Raw genomic sequence first — 17,104 nt, 5'->3', positions numbered from 1 at the left:
GCGTTTCGTTAAAACAGTAAGTGGAACAACAACGCATCTTTACGGCAAGTTTGGTGGCGCGTATCTCGAAACTGCCGTCATTCTGGAAATTCATTACAAGTGGAAACGGCTTGTACGCTCACCGGCTACATTTCGTTAATTGAGATATGTGACATAAAGTAATTTATTCAAAAGGTAATTACTGGATTTTTGTTAATCACTAAATATGTGTTTCGATTTATCGTGGAAGTAATGTCCGCCTCTCTGAATGTTTCAAAACAAATTACTGAAGGAAGGAAAAAGACCGCAATGGGGCCAACTCAGCGGAGTTGTTCCACATGAGCTCCCGATTCAACCTGAACTTCCTGCAGACTGCCAAATGGGAGCGGCAGAATGTCTGCCTCATTCGACGCAGCTCGGGAAGCAGCATTCAGAGAGACCATCCGCAGCGCCATGAGTTCATTTTTCACAGATTCACACACTTTGACAACAGCAAAGCGGCGGCCTCAAACGAAGCCTACGGAGGATTGACAAGCTTTGCTCCCCGAGGCCACGCGCCTCGCGCCTAGGACACGCGCCTCCTGCCCGTACCAGAGCTTTGAGACCGAGCTTCTCGCCTCGTGAAACACCATACCGGCCCTTTGAAGACGAAGTACGCTTAATTGCTTACTCAAGAGGGAGTATCAAGCGGAGGGAGGGGATATCTCCCCGGAAGTAGTTACTCAAGATCAAGGTTAGCAATCCGCGGGGGCCAGTAGAGTTGGCGCCAAAAGGCGCACGGCGGACACTAATGTGCCATCGCCGCAGCTGGCAGCGCGGCCGCGGCAAATCAGGCGGTGCGGCGCTAAAATCCAAGGTACTACGAGCGGGATGGATGCCGTCAGTACCTCGAGATATCAAGATTGTGATCAGGCCTCGAGGTATAATCAATATCTCCAAGATTGGCGCTGTTACGCTGGCTGATGCAATACTAGCCGCCACTGGCATCAGTCAAGAAGATCTATGTAACTCTATGTCGGAATGTGCAGCAAAATATGGCCGGCAGTACTCCCAAGCGCGAGAATGCGAGCCGCTGCTTCCGGATGAGTCAGCTACTCATCTCGCGCAAGGTATATGAGCTCAGTGCCTACGACACGGCCCCGCACTCCACGTGCAAGGGGGTGATCCGCAACAACCCCCTTCAAGGCGACCCTGACATCATCGAGGCCAATATTGTTAATAGCACTGCTCCACTCGCTTTAGCTGCGAAGAGAACAGCCACAACCGGCACGCTCATTGTCCCGTTCGACGGGAATTGTGTACCGAGCTTTGTCAGGTATGGGCCGTTACTCATGCAGTGCTCGCTTTACCGCAAGCAAATTGACGTGTGCTATACGTGCGGCCGCCTCGGTCATCGCGCTGACCTGTGCCCCACTCCCGGTGACACGATTTGCCACGGCTGTGGTGGCCCTAGTCCCGATGAGCAACATCAGTGTACCGCCAAGTGTAAACTCTGTGGTGGCCAGCGTATCACGGCTAGTAAGGACTGTGCTCAAAGGTTCAAAATCCCGTACATCGTGCGTCGTCGTCGGAGCAAGCGTGCCACGATGGCCGGTGCCCCTTCGCCGTCCCCTAAGCGGCACTCCGACACTGCGAACGAGTTCAAGACTTCATCCACCCCAGGTGCTCACCGCAGAGGACGCTCCCGTTCCAGGGACCGCTCGAGAGGCCGTTCCGTATCCAGGGGCCACTCTGCCTCCAGGGCCCATTCCGGCTCCCGCCGCCGTTGGTCCAGAGTATAGGCCTGTTCCCGGGGACCCTCCGGTTCTCGGCCTCGCTCCAGCTCCTGGCCGGGGCACGACACGTCGCGGGTGACGAGGTCCCACTCCCGCATGCCCACGGCCCTTAGAAGCAAGAAGATGACGCTCTCCTGGGCCAACAAGGTTCGAGGTGGACGTGTGGCCCCAAGAGGTGACAACCTGCGTCGCGATTCGCACCACGAAAACGAGCTCGAAGATTTGTGACGAGTTAACGAGCAGTTGGCAAAAGTAAAAGCGCAGGTTAAGCAAGAAATGAGCAGGCTAGCGGCAGAGATGGCGGAGATTAGGAAACTCGCGCTTTCACCATCCACGGTTGCGGCGAGGAATGTTACCGGAATTGATGTGGTGCTTATAAAACCAACTATTATAAAAAGCAATATGCCTGCTAATGTATCAAAATTTATTCTTAGTGTGGCCACAGTCAGCCCATCTATACCTGTTTGTTTATTATGCCGAAAACTGAAAATTATTCTCCTCAGATCTTCTTTCGACAACGTGGGCAAAAATGCAAATGCTTGAAAGTTAGTTTGAGTGAGCAAGGGTTTCTTTGCGACTTCGCATTGTTAGAAAAATGCGCGAAAAATGATAGAAATTATCTACCACTATATCTGGCTTCTCTGAAAAATGTTCTAAGAAATTTGCAGGTGCCGCAGTATTGCCTCGGAGCGTATTTATTAAAGCCGAAGTTTTTGCTTAATTTTTGTGTGCTTGATTAATTATCTCTAAGAAATACCGCCGTTTTGTTGTTCTCAAGAGAGCAACTACTCTATTCCTTGCAACCTTTTATACCGTTTTCAAGCCTTGATTTTTCGGCGAACGCCTGCTCCTTTTCCACAACCAGTCTCTGTAGGAAATAGCTCTCATTATGTTGGCCGTAAACCAGGGGTAACCTTTCGTTTGTTTTTAGTTATTGTGTACATACCAGAAAACAGCTGCTCACAAAATTTTTCATAAACTTTACCATAATTAGAATCATTAATCATTTCCACCCAGTCAAGCTGTGCAGTCAAATAATGTGATGTTTTCCTGTTGAAAATCTGCACTTATACTTGATTATTATCATGTTTTTCTTCTGATTTGTCGTTTTCGGGCAGGAGTAAAAGTGCATGAAGGTGACAAGGGACAAACTTGTGATCTGCTATCTTTTGCCTAATGATACATGCCGCTAAAGAATAATTCGGTGCTCTTATAGGTTTGTGGTCTAGACAGGAGGATACTAGTGTATTTTGTAAGGGTTGATTTCTAGTCGCTTGTGAGCCAAATGTTGATAAAATGGAGAGGTAATCCACAGAGTAGTCGAACTGGTGTTCAATATAATAATGTTTAGACCACCCACCAACCAAATCTGAGCTGCGGCTTCGTGGTCTTCCAAAATTTCTTCAAGCTTACGCAAGGATCGTGTGAGACTGTTGTTAGGCGGAAGATAAATAGCTAGCAACAATATTTCCGTGTTCGTAAGTGTGATTTTACTGCCGAACTTTCGACGTGTTTTAAATAAGTGCCCGTAACCACAGTGTCATATCTTCTCTTAACAAACAACGCTAAGCCACCTCCTCAAGTTTCCTGTCGTGACATAAAATGGGCTTTGTAACCCTTTCATTTGTATATGTTAGTGCAATCCTCTGGTACATTTGTTTGCACTATTATAAATGCATCTACTACATATGCGACTGATTCCGCTACCTCTCTGAATTCCTGCCAATATTTTCTTAGACCTGATATTAATACTAATTACTGTGAAACCGTGTTCACGGCTGGTAGCAACTATATATTTGAACACATTGAAATATGAGACAAAAAATTCGTTGCCATGTTGTTTATGAAATTTTTAAGAATATCTGCTAGATTCTTAACTCGGATCAGGGTGCATCTTCGTCCTTCTTCACGAAAATATTTCCGCCCTTAGCCCGCAAAAATGTGTAGTTTTTTCTTTTGCTTTAGTTTTAGCTCAACAGAGCAGATTTCGGTTCATTCTTGTCAGATTATCATTGATGAAAAGCCTCGCACCTCTCAAATTGATGCAAGCGTCTTAATTTCCCCCGCGCATGAAACCGCGCATCGCTTGTGGTCACGGAAGAATAACGTACTAGTACTGTCGGCTTTGTCTTATATTTGTTTGGTAAGTGATGCACCACCTCGATATCAGTGCTACAGAGTTCTGATAGTTCCAGTTTACTGGCTATGTTCGATAAGACTTCCTTTAGGTTTTCCTCGTGTTTGACAGGTAGCCCTCCGATTTCCATATTAACGTTTCTGCCATACTGTTCGGTTTCATTTAGATCCCGTTGCAGCTACTGCAGCTGCTCCGCCTGTGTTTCGAGTTGCGTTTTCAGTTGAGCAATTTGTGCTTCACGCGCAGCTTCCCGCTCTTTACTGGCTGAAAAGGAGACTGTTTCTTCTAGGTCTTTCATTGCCATGCTAAAATTTGTGAATTCTGCTTTCAGGAGGAGCAGAGATTCCACTTTTCCATGTAAAGTCAGCAAAGGGGTTACAGTTTGCTTAATACCTGCCAGCTCTGACGTTACCGTAGTTTCTGAAGTGTCTTCTTCTGGTCGAGTCGTACTCGTAGACTGTGAGCCCGCCCCCCCTCCTTGCTTTACCGCGCGACACATTTTGCACACCCATGATTCACGTGTACTTTGACTCTTCGTTGCTAAAGCATTTTGAGCTAGACCAGAGCATTGAGGACCCAAATAATAATAATAATAATAATAATAATAATAATAATAATAATAATAATAATAATAATAATATTATTATTATTATTATTATTATTATTATTATTATTATTATTATTATTATTATGCAGTCGGCGGCAATTCTTTGCCACAAACTGACGTTTGTCTTTGCCCAGGAAATCCGAAGGATCATGCGTCGTCCAGCCCGGTTCACGCAGCCATCTTCCGCTAGCACCCAAGTGCGATAATCGTGGTATCAAGCCTGCGCAGCAAGATTGCCTCCCCCCCCCCGACAAGCCAGGACACCAGAGGGCCGCTAATCGTCTCACCGTCACCTATAAAAGCACGGACTGATCCACAGCCTTCTGCAGTCGGCGGCAATTCTTTGCCACAAACTGACGTTTGTCTTTGCCCAGGAAATCCGAAGGATCATGCGTCGTCCAGCCCGGTTCACGCAGCCATCTTCCGCTAGCACCCAAGTGCGATAATCGTGGTATCAAGCATGCGCAGCAAGATTGCCTCCTCCCCCCAACCGACAAGCCAGGACACCAGAGGGCCGCTAATCGTCTCACCGTCACCTATAAAAGCACGGACTGATCCACAGCCTTCTGCAGTCGGCGGCAACTCTTTGCCACAAACTGACGTTTGTATTTGCCCAGGAAATCCGAAGGATCATGCGTCGTCCAGCCCGGTTCACGCAGCCATCTTCCGCCAGCACCCAAGTGCGATAATCGTGGTATCAAGCCTGCGCAGCAAGATTGCCTCCCCCCCCCCGACAAGCCAGGACACCAGAGGGCCGCTAATCGTCTCACCGTCACGTATAAAAGCACGGACTGATCCACAGCCTTCTGCAGTCGGCGGCAATTCTTTGCCACAAACTGACGTTTGTCTTTGCCCAGGAAATCCGAAGGATCATGCGTCGTCCAGCCCGGTTCACGCAGCCATCTTCCGCTAGCACCCAAGTGCGATAATCGTGGTATCAAGCCTGCGCAGCAAGATTGCCTCCCCCCCCCCCCCCGACAAGCCAGGACACCAGAGGGCCGCTAATCGTCTCACCGTCACCTATAAAAGCACGGACTGATCCACAGCCTTCTGCAGTCGGCGGCAATTCTTTGCCACAAACTGACGTTTGTCTTTGCCCAGGAAATCCGAAGGATCATGCGTCGTCCAGCCCGGTTCACGCAGCCATCTTCCGCCAGCACCCAAGTGCGATATTCGTGGTATCAAGCCTGCGCAGCAAGATTGCCTCCCCCCCCCCGACAAGCCAGGACACCAGAGGGCCGCTAATCGTCTCACCGTCACCTATAAAAGCACGGACTGATCCACAGCCTTCTGCAGTCGGCGGCAATTCTTTGCCACAAACTGACGTTTTTCTTTGCCCAGGAAATCCGAACGATCATGCGTCGTCCAGCCCGGTTCACGCAGCCATCTTCCGCCAGCACCCAAGTGCGATAATCGTGGTATCAAGCCTGCGCAGCAAGATTGCCTCCCCCCCCCCCCCCCGACAAGCCAGGACACCAGAGGGCCGCTAATCGTCTCACCGTCACCTATAAAAGCACGGACTGATCCACAGCCTTCTGCAGTCGGCGGCAATTCTATGCCACAAACTGACGTTTGTCTTTGCCCAGGAAATCCGAAGGATCATGCGTCGTCCAGCCCGGTTCACGCAGCCATCTTCCGCCAGCACCCAAGTGCGATAATCGTAGTATGAAGCCTGCGCAGCAAGATTGCCTCCCCCCTCCCCGACAAGCCAGGACACCAGAGGGCCGCTAATCGTCTCACCGTCACCTATAAAAGCACGGACTGATCCACAGCCTTCTGCAGTCGGCGGCAATTCTTTGCCACAAACTGACGTTTGTCTTTGCCCAGGAAATCCGAAGGATCATGCGTCGTCCAGCCCGGTTCACGCAGCCATCTTCCGCCAGCACCCAAGTGCGATAATCGTGGTATCAAGCCTGCGCAGCAAGATTGCCTCCCCCCCCCTCCCGACAAGCCAGGACACCAGAGGGCCGCTAATCGTCTCACCGTCACCTATAAAAGCACGGACTGATCCACAGCCTTCTGCAGTCGGCGGCAATTCTTTGCCACAAACTGACGTTTGTCTTTGCCCAGGAAATCCGAAGGATCATGCGTCGTCCAGCCCGGTTCACGCAGCCATCTTCCGCTAGCACCCAAGTGCGATAATCGTGGTATCAAGCCTGCGCAGCAAGATTGCCTCCCCCCCCCGACAAGCCAGGACACCAGAGGGCCGCTAATCGTCTCACCGTCACCTATAAAAGCACGGACTGATCCACAGCCTTCTGCAGTCGGCGGCAATTCTTTGCCACAAACTGACGTTTGTCTTTGCCCCGGAAATCCGAAGGATCATGCGTCGTCCAGCACGGTTCACGCAGCCATCTTCCGCTAGCACCCAAGAGCGATAATCGTGGTATCAAGCCTGCGCAGCAAGATTGCCTCCCCCCCCCCCGACAAGCCAGGACACCAGAGGGCCGCTAATCGTCTCACCGTCACCTATAAAAGCACGGACTGATCCACAGCCTTCTGCAGTCGGCGGCAATTCTTTGCCACAAACTGACGTTTGTCTTTGCCCAGGAAATCCGAAGCATCATACGTCGTCCAGCCCGGTTCACGCAGCCATCTTCCGCCAGCACCCAAGTGCGATAATCGTGGTATCAAGCCTGCGCAGCAAGATTGCCTCCCCCCCCCCCGACAAGCCAGGACACCAGAGGGCCACTAATCGTCTCACCGTCACCTATAAAAGCACGGACTGATCCACAGCCTTCTGCAGTCGGCGGCAATTCTTTGCCACAAACTGTCGTTTGTCTTTGCCCAGGAAATCCGAAGGATCAAGCGTCGTCCACCCCGGTTCACGCAGCCATCTTCCGCCAGCACCCAAGTGCGATAATCGTGGTATCAAGCCTGCGCAGCAAGATTGCCTCCCCCCCCCCCCGACAAGCCAGGACACCAGAGGGCCGCTAATCGTCTCACCGTCACCTATAAAAGCACGGACTGATCCACAGCCTTCTGCAGTCGGCGGCAATTCTTTGCCACAAACTGACGTTTGTCTTTGCCCAGGAAATCCGAAGGATCATGCGTCGTCCAGCCCGGTTCACGCAGCCATCTTCCGCCAGCACCCAAGTGCGATCATCGTGGTATCAAGCCTGCGCAGCAAGATTGCCTCCCCCCCCCCCGACAAGCCAGGACACCAGAGGGCCGCTAATCGTCTCACCGTCACCTATAAAAGCACGGACTGATCCACAGCCTTCTGCAGTCGGCGGCAATTCTTTGCCACAAACTGACGTTTGTCTTTGCCCAGGAAATCCGAAGGATCATGCGTCGTCCAGCCCGGTTCACGCAGCCATCTTCCGCCAGCACCCAAGTGCGATAATCGTGGTATCAAGCCTGCGCAGCAAGATTGCCTCCCCCCCCCCCCTCCCGACAAGCCAGGACACCAGAGGGCCGCTAATCGTCTCACCGTCACCTATAAAAGCACAGACTGATCTACAGCCTTCTGCAGTCGGCGGCAATTCTTTGCCACAAACTGACGTTTTTCTTTGCCCAGGAAATCCGAAGGATCATGCGTCGTCCAGCCCGGTTCACGCAGCCATCTTCCGCTAGCACCCAAGTGCGATAATCGTGGTATCAAGCCTGCGCAGCAAGATTGCCTCCCCCCCCCCCCCGACAAGCCAGGACACCAGAGGGCCGCTAATCGGCTCACCGTCACCTATAAAAGCACGGACTGATCCACAGCCTTCTGCAGTCGGCGGCAATTCTTTGCCACAAACTGACGTTTGTCTTTGCCCAGGAAATCCGAAGGATCATGCGTCGTCCAGCCCGGTTCACGCAGCCATCTTCCGCCAGCACCCAAGTGCGATAATCGTGGTATCAAGCCTGCGCAGCAAGATTGCCTCCCCCTCCCCCCCCCCCCGACAAGCCAGGACACCAGAGGGCCGCTAATCGTCTCACCGTCACCTATAAAAGCACGGACTGATCCACAGCCTTCTGCAGTCGGCGGCAATTCTTTGCCACAAACTGACGTTTGTCTTTGCCCAGGAAATCCGAAGGATCATGCGTCGTCCAGCCCGGTTCACGCAGCCATCTTCCGCCAGCACCCAAGTGCGATAATCGTGCTATCAAGCCTGCGCAGCAAGATTGCCTCCCCCCCCCCCGACAAACCAGGACACCAGAGGGCCGCTAATCGTCTCACCGTCACCTATAAAAGCACGGACTGATCCACAGCCTTCTGCAGTCGGCGGCAATTCTTTGCCACAAACTGACGTTTGTCTTTGCCCAGGAAATCCGAAGGATCATACGTCGTCCAGCCCGGTTCACGCAGCCATCTTCCGCCAGCACCCAAGTGCGATAATCGTGGTATCAAGCCTGCGCAGCAAGATTGCCTCCCCCCCCCCCGACAAGCCAGGACACCAGAGGGCCACTAATCGTCTCACCGTCACCTATAAAAGCACGGACTGATCCACAGCCTTCTGCAGTCGGCGGCAATTCTTTGCCACAAACTGACGTTTGTCTTTGCCCAGGAAATCCGAAGGATCAAGCGTCGTCCACCCCGGTTCACGCAGCCATCTTCCGCCAGCACCCAAGTGCGATAATCGTGGTATCAAGCCTGCGCAGCAAGATTGCCTCCCCCCCCCCGACAAGCCAGGACACCAGAGGGCCGCTAATCGTCTCACCGTCACCTATAAAAGCACGGACTGATCCACAGCCTTCTGCAGTCGGCGGCAATTCTTTGCCACAAACTGACGTTTGTCTTTGCCCAGGAAATCCGAAGGATCATGCGTCGTCCAGCCCGGTTCACGCAGCCATCTTCCGCCAGCACCCAAGTGCGATCATCGTGGTATCAAGCCTGCGCAGCAAGATTGCCTCCCCCCCCCCCCCGACAAGCCAGGACACCAGAGGGCCGCTAATCGTCTCACCGTCACCTATAAAAGCACGGACTGATCCACAGCCTTCTGCAGTCGGCGGCAATTCTTTGCCACAAACTGACGTTTGTCTTTGCCCAGGAAATCCGAAGGATCATGCGTCGTCCAGCCCGGTTCACGCAGCCATCTTCCGCCAGCACCCAAGTGCGATAATCGTGGTATCAAGCCTGCGCAGCAAGATTGCCTCCCCCCCCCCCTCCCGACAAGCCAGGACACCAGAGGGCCGCTAATCGTCTCACCGTCACCTATAAAAGCACGGACTGATCTACAGCCTTCTGCAGTCGGCGGCAATTCTTTGCCACAAACTGACGTTTTTCTTTGCCCAGGAAATCCGAAGGATCATGCGTCGTCCAGCCCGGTTCACGCAGCCATCTTCCGCTAGCACCCAAGTGCGATAATCGTGGTATCAAGCCTGCGCAGCAAGATTGCCTCCCCCCCCCCCGACAAGCCAGGACACCAGAGGGCCGCTAATCGTCTCACCGTCACCTATAAAAGCACGGACTGATCCACAGCCTTCTGCAGTCGGCGGCAATTCTTTGCCACAAACTGACGTTTGTCTTTGCCCAGGAAATCCGAAGGATCATGCGTCGTCCAGCCCGGTTCACGCAGCCATCTTCCGCCAGCACCCAAGTGCGATAATCGTGGTATCAAGCCTGCGCAGCAAGATTGCCTCCCCCCCCCCCCCCGACAAGCCAGGACACCAGAGGGCCGCTAATCGTCTCACCGTCACCTATAAAAGCACGGACTGATCCACAGCCTTCTGCAGTCGGCGGCAATTCTATGCCACAAACTGACGTTTGTCTTTGCCCAGGAAATCCGAAGGATCATGCGTCGTCCAGCCCGGTTCACGCAGCCATCTTCCGCCAGCACCCAAGTGCGATAATCGTAGTATGAAGCCTGCGCAGCAAGATTGCCTCCCCCCTCCCCGACAAGCCAGGACACCAGAGGGCCGCTAATCGTCTCACCGTCACCTATAAAAGCACGGACTGATCCACAGCCTTCTGCAGTCGGCGGCAATTCTTTGCCACAAACTGACGTTTGTCTTTGCCCAGGAAATCCGAAGGATCATGCGTCGTCCAGCCCGGTTCACGCAGCCATCTTCCGCCAGCACCCAAGTGCGATAATCGTGGTATCAAGCCTGCGCAGCAAGATTGCCTCCCCCCCCCTCCCGACAAGCCAGGACACCAGAGGGCCGCTAATCGTCTCACCGTCACCTATAAAAGCACGGACTGATCCACAGCCTTCTGCAGTCGGCGGCAATTCTTTGCCACAAACTGACGTTTGTCTTTGCCCAGGAAATCCGAAGGATCATGCGTCGTCCAGCCCGGTTCACGCAGCCATCTTCCGCTAGCACCCAAGTGCGATAATCGTGGTATCAAGCCTGCGCAGCAAGATTGCCTCCTCCCCCCCCCCCCCCCCGACAAGCCAGGACACCAGAGGGCCGCTAATCGTCTCACCGTCACCTATAAAAGCACGGACTGATCCACAGCCTTCTGCAGTCGGCGGCAATTCTTTGCCACAAACTGACGTTTGTCTTTGCCCAGGAAATCCGAAGGATCATGCGTCGTCCAGCCCGGTTCACGCAGCCATCTTCCGCCAGCACCCAAGTGCGATAATCGTGGTATCAAGCCTGCGCAGCAAGATTGCCTCCCCCCCCCCCCGACAAGCCAGGACACCAGAGGGCCGCTAATCGTCTCACCGTCACCTATAAAAGCACGGACTGATCCACAGCCTTCTGCAGTCGGCGGCAATTCTTTGCCACAAACTGACGTTTGTCTTTGCCCAGGAAATCCGAAGCATCATACGTCGTCCAGCCCGGTTCACGCAGCCATCTTCCGCCAGCACCCAAGTGCGATAATCGTGGTATCAAGCCTGCGCAGCAAGATTGCCTCCCCCCCCCCCCGACAAGCCAGGACACCAGAGGGCCACTAATCGTCTCACCGTCACCTATAAAAGCACGGACTGACCCACAGCCTTCTGCAGTCGGCGGCAATTCTTTGCCACAAACTGTCGTTTGTCTTTGCCCAGGAAATCCGAAGGATCAAGCGTCGTCCACCCCGGTTCACGCAGCCATCTTCCGCCAGCACCCAAGTGCGATAATCGTGGTATCAAGCCTGCGCAGCAAGATTGCCTCCCCCCCCCCCCCGACAAGCCAGGACACCAGAGGGCCGCTAATCGTCTCACCGTCACCTATAAAAGCACGGACTGATCCACAGCCTTCTGCAGTCGGCGGCAATTCTTTGCCACAAACTGACGTTTGTCTTTGCCCAGGAAATCCGAAGGATCATGCGTCGTCCAGCCCGGTTCACGCAGCCATCTTCCGCCAGCACCCAAGTGCGATCATCGTGGTATCAAGCCTGCGCAGCAAGATTGCCTCCCCCCCCCCCGACAAGCCAGGACACCAGAGGGCCGCTAATCGTCTCACCGTCACCTATAAAAGCACGGACTGATCCACAGCCTTCTGCAGTCGGCGGCAATTCTTTGCCACAAACTGACGTTTGTCTTTGCCCAGGAAATCCGAAGGATCATGCGTCGTCCAGCCCGGTTCACGCAGCCATCTTCCGCCAGCACCCAAGTGCGATAATCGTGGTATCAAGCCTGCGCAGCAAGATTGCCTCCCCCCCCCCCCTCCCGACAAGCCAGGACACCAGAGGGCCGCTAATCGTCTCACCGTCACCTATAAAAGCACGGACTGATCTACAGCCTTCTGCAGTCGGCGGCAATTCTTTGCCACAAACTGACGTTTTTCTTTGCCCAGGAAATCCGAAGGATCATGCGTCGCCCAGCCCGGTTCACGCAGCCATCTTCCGCTAGCACCCAAGTGCGATAATCGTGGTATCAAGCCTGCGCAGCAAGATTGCCTCCCCCCCCCCCCCGACAAGCCAGGACACCAGAGGGCCGCTAATCGGCTCACCGTCACCTATAAAAGCACGGACTGATCCACAGCCTTCTGCAGTCGGCGGCAATTCTTTGCCACAAACTGACGTTTGTCTTTGCCCAGGAAATCCGAAGGATCATGCGTCGTCCAGCCCGGTTCACGCAGCCATCTTCCGCCAGCACCCAAGTGCGATAATCGTGGTATCAAGCCTGCGCAGCAAGATTGCCTCCCCCTCCCCCCCCCCCGACAAGCCAGGACACCAGAGGGCCGCTAATCGTCTCACCGTCACCTATAAAAGCACGGACTGATCCACAGCCTTCTGCAGTCGGCGGCAATTCTTTGCCACAAACTGACGTTTGTCTTTGCCCAGGAAATCCGAAGGATCATGCGTCGTCCAGCCCGGTTCACGCAGCCATCTTCCGCCAGCACCCAAGTGCGATAATCGTGCTATCAAGCCTGCGCAGCAAGATTGCCTCCCCCCCCCCCCGACAAACCAGGACACCAGAGGGCCGCTAATCGTCTCACCGTCACCTATAAAAGCACGGACTGATCCACAGCCTTCTGCAGTCGGCGGCAATTCTTTGCCACAAACTGACGTTTGTCTTTGCCCAGGAAATCCGAAGGATCATACGTCGTCCAGCCCGGTTCACGCAGCCATCTTCCGCCAGCACCCAAGTGCGATAATCGTGGTATCAAGCCTGCGCAGCAAGATTGCCTCCCCCCCCCCCGACAAGCCAGGACACCAGAGGGCCACTAATCGTCTCACCGTCACCTATAAAAGCACGGACTGATCCACAGCCTTCTGCAGTCGGCGGCAATTCTTTGCCACAAACTGACGTTTGTCTTTGCCCAGGAAATCCGAAGGATCAAGCGTCGTCCACCCCGGTTCACGCAGCCATCTTCCGCCAGCACCCAAGTGCGATAATCGTGGTATCAAGCCTGCGCAGCAAGATTGCCTCCCCCCCCCCCCGACAAGCCAGGACACCAGAGGGCCGCTAATCGTCTCACCGTCACCTATAAAAGCACGGACTGATCCACAGCCTTCTGCAGTCGGCGGCAATTCTTTGCCACAAACTGACGTTTGTCTTTGCCCAGGAAATCCGAAGGATCATGCGTCGTCCAGCCCGGTTCACGCAGCCATCTTCCGCCAGCACCCAAGTGCGATCATCGTGGTATCAAGCCTGCGCAGCAAGATTGCCTCCCCCCCCCCCCCGACAAGCCAGGACACCAGAGGGCCGCTAATCGTCTCACCGTCACCTATAAAAGCACGGACTGATCCACAGCCTTCTGCAGTCGGCGGCAATTCTTTGCCACAAACTGACGTTTGTCTTTGCCCAGGAAATCCGAAGGATCATGCGTCGTCCAGGCCGGTTCACGCAGCCATCTTCCGCCAGCACCCAAGTGCGATAATCGTGGTATCAAGCCTGCGCAGCAAGATTGCCTCCCCCCCCCCCCTCCCGACAAGCCAGGACACCAGAGGGCCGCTAATCGTCTCACCGTCACCTATAAAAGCACGGACTGATCTACAGCCTTCTGCAGTCGGCGGCAATTCTTTGCCACAAACTGACGTTTTTCTTTGCCCAGGAAATCCGAAGGATCATGCGTCGTCCAGCCCGGTTCACGCAGCCATCTTCCGCTAGCACCCAAGTGCGATAATCGTGGTATCAAGCCTGCGCAGCAAGATTGCCTCCCCCCCCCCCGACAAGCCAGGACACCAGAGGGCCGCTAATCGTCTCACCGTCACCTATAAAAGCACGGACTGATCCACAGCCTTCTGCAGTCGGCGGCAATTCTTTGCCACAAACTGACGTTTGTCTTTGCCCAGGAAATCCGAAGGATCATGCGTCGTCCAGCCCGGTTCACGCAGCCATCTTCCGCCAGCACCCAAGTGCGATAATCGTGGTATCAAGCCTGCGCAGCAAGATTGCCTCCCCCTCCCCCCCCCCCCGACAAGCCAGGACACCAGAGGGCCGCTAATCGTCTCACCGTCACCTATAAAAGCACGGACTGATCCACAGCCTTCTGCAGTCGGCGGCAATTCTTTGCCACAAACTGACGTTTGTCTTTGCCCAGGAAATCCGAAGGATCATGCGTCGTCCAGCCCGGTTCACGCAGCCATCTTCCGCCAGCACCCAAGTGCGATAATCGTGCTATCAAGCCTGCGCAGCAAGATTGCCTCCCCCCCCCGACAAACCAGGACACCAGAGGGCCGCTAATCGTCTCACCGTCACCTATAAAAGCACGGACTGATCCACAGCCTTCTGCAGTCGGCGGCAATTCTTTGCCACAAACTGACGTTTGTCTTTGCCCAGGAAATCCGAAGGATCATGCGTCGTCCAGCCCGGTTCACGCAGCCATCTTCCGCCAGCACCCAAGTGCGATAATCGTGGTATCAAGCCTGCGCAGCAAGATTGCCTCCCCCCCCCCCGACAAGCCAGGACACCAGAGGGCCGCTAATCGTCTCACCGTCACCTATAAAAGCACGGACTGATCCACAGCCTTCTGCAGTCGGCGGCAATTCTTTCCCACAAACTGACGTTTGTCTTTGCCCAGGAAATCCGAAGGATCATGCGTCGTCCAGCCCGGTTCACGCAGCCATCTTCCGCTAGCACCCAAGTGCGATAATCGTGGTATCAAGCCTGCGCAGCAAGATTGCCTCCTCCCCCCCCCCCCCCCCCCCCCGACAAGCCAGGACACCAGAGGGCCGCTAATCGTCTCACCGTCACCTATAAAAGCACGGACTGATCCACAGCCTTCTGCAGTCGGCGGCAATTCTTTGCCACAAACTGACGTTTGTCTTTGCCCAGGAAATCCGAAGGATCATGCGTCGTCCAGCCCGGTTCACGCAGCCATCTTCCGCCAGCACCCAAGTGCGATAATCGTGGTATCAAGCCTGCGCAGCTAGATTGCCTCCCCCCCCCCCCCCCCGACAAGCCAGGACACCAGAGGGCCGCTAATCGTCTCACCGTCACCTATAAAAGCACGGACTGATCCACAGCCTTCTGCAGTCGGCGGCAATTCTTTGCCACAAACTGACGTTTGTCTTTGCCCAGGAAATCCGAAGGATCATGCGTCGTCCAGCCCGGTTCACGCAGCCATCTTCCGCCAGCACCCAAGTGCGATCATCGTGGTATCAAGCCTGCGCAGCAAGATGGCCTCCCCCCCCCCCCCCCGACAAGCCAGGACACCAGAGGGCCGCCAATCGTCTCACCGTCACCTATAAAAGCACGGACTGACCCACAGCCTTCTGCAGTCGGCGGCAATTCTTTGCCACAAACTGACGTTTGTCTTTGCCCAGGAAATCCGAAGGATCATGCGTCGTCCAGCCCGGTTCACGCAGCCATCTTCCGCTAGCACCCAGGTGCGATAATCGTGGTATCAAGCCTGCGCAGCAAGATTGCCTCCCCCCCCCCCTCCCGACAAGCCAGGACACCAGAGGGCCGCTAATCGTCTCACCGTCACCTATAAAAGCACGGACTGATCTACAGCCTTCTGCAGTCGGCGGCAATTCTTTGCCACAAACTGACGTTTTTCTTTGCCCAGGAAATCCGAAGGATCATGCGTCGTCCAGCCCGGTTCACGCAGCCATCTTCCGCTAGCACCCAAGTGCGATAATCGTGGTATCAAGCCTGCGCTGCAAGATTGCCTCCCCCCCCCCCCCGACAAGCCAGGATACCAGAGGGCCGCTAATCGTCTCACCGTCACCTATAAAAGCACGGACTGATCCACAGCCTTCTCCAGTCGGCGGCAATTCTTTGCCACAAACTGACGTTTGTCTTTGCCCAGGTAATCCGAAGGATCATGCGTCGTCCAGCCCGGTTCACGCAGCAATCTTCCGCCAGCACCCAAGTGCGATAATCGTGGTATCAAGCCTGCGCAGCAAGATTGCCTCCCCCCCCCCCCCCCCCCGACAAGCCAGGACACCAGAGGGCCGCTAATCGTCTCACCGTCACCTATTAAAGCACGGACTGATCCACAGCCTTCTGCAGTCGGCGGCAATTCTTTGCCACAAACTGACGTTTGTCTTTGCCCAGGAAATCCGAAGGATCATGCGTCGTCCAGCCCGGTTCACGCAGCCATCTTCCGCTAGCACCCAGGTGCGATAATCGTGGTATCAAGCCTGCGCAGCAAGATTGCCTCCCCCCCCCCCCCCCGACAAGCCAGGACACCAGAGGGCCGCTAATCGTCTCACCGTCACCTATAAAAGCACGGACTGATCCACAGCCTTCTGCAGTCGGCGGCAGTTCTTTGCCACAAACTGACGTTTGTCTTTGCCCAGGAAATCCGAAGGATCATGCGTCGTCCAGCCCGGTTCACGCAGCCATCTTCCGCCAGCACCCAAGTGCGATAATCGTGGTATCAAGCCTGCGCAGCAAGATTGCCTCCCCCCCCCCCCCTCCCGACAAGCCAGGACACCAGAGGGCCGCTAATCGTCTCACCGTCACCTATAAAAGCACGGACTGATCCACAGCCTTCTCCAGTCGGCGGCAATTCTTTGCCACAAACTGACGTTTGTCTTTGCCCAGGAAATCCGAAGGATCATGCGTCGTCCAGCCCGGTTCACGCAGCCATCTTCCGCCAGCACCCAAGTGCGATAATCGTGGTATCAAGCCTGCGCTGAAAGATTGCCTCCCCCCCCCCTCCCGACAAGCCAGGACACCAGAGGGCCGCTAATCGTCTCACCGTCACCTATAAAAGCACGGACTGATCTACAGCCTTCTGCAGTCGGCGGCAATTCTTTGCCACATCATCATCATCATCATCATCATCATCAGCCTGATTACGCCCACTGCAGGGCAAAGGCCTCTCCCATACTTCTCCAACTACCCCGGT

General features: G+C 54.6%; 1 protein-coding gene across 1 annotated transcript in view; it reads left to right on the top strand.

Moving 5' to 3' along the window:
- The first annotated feature begins 1,850 nt into the window (after positions 1-1,850).
- The window catches only part of LOC126531927 (glutamate receptor ionotropic, kainate glr-3-like), a 111,063-nt gene continuing 95,809 nt past the window's right edge, over positions 1,851-17,104 (top strand). The window contains exon 1 of the mRNA XM_072287675.1: positions 1,851-1,978. Coding sequence (XP_072143776.1) covers positions 1,851-1,978 — 128 coding nt within the window. The remainder of the gene's footprint in view (positions 1,979-17,104) is intronic.

Source organism: Dermacentor andersoni, chromosome 4 (genome assembly GCF_023375885.2).
Source record: "Dermacentor andersoni chromosome 4, qqDerAnde1_hic_scaffold, whole genome shotgun sequence".
Classification (NCBI taxonomy): domain Eukaryota; kingdom Metazoa; phylum Arthropoda; class Arachnida; order Ixodida; family Ixodidae; genus Dermacentor; species Dermacentor andersoni.
Note: the sequence above shows the minus strand (reverse complement) of the source record. Positions and strands in the feature narration are given on the sequence as shown.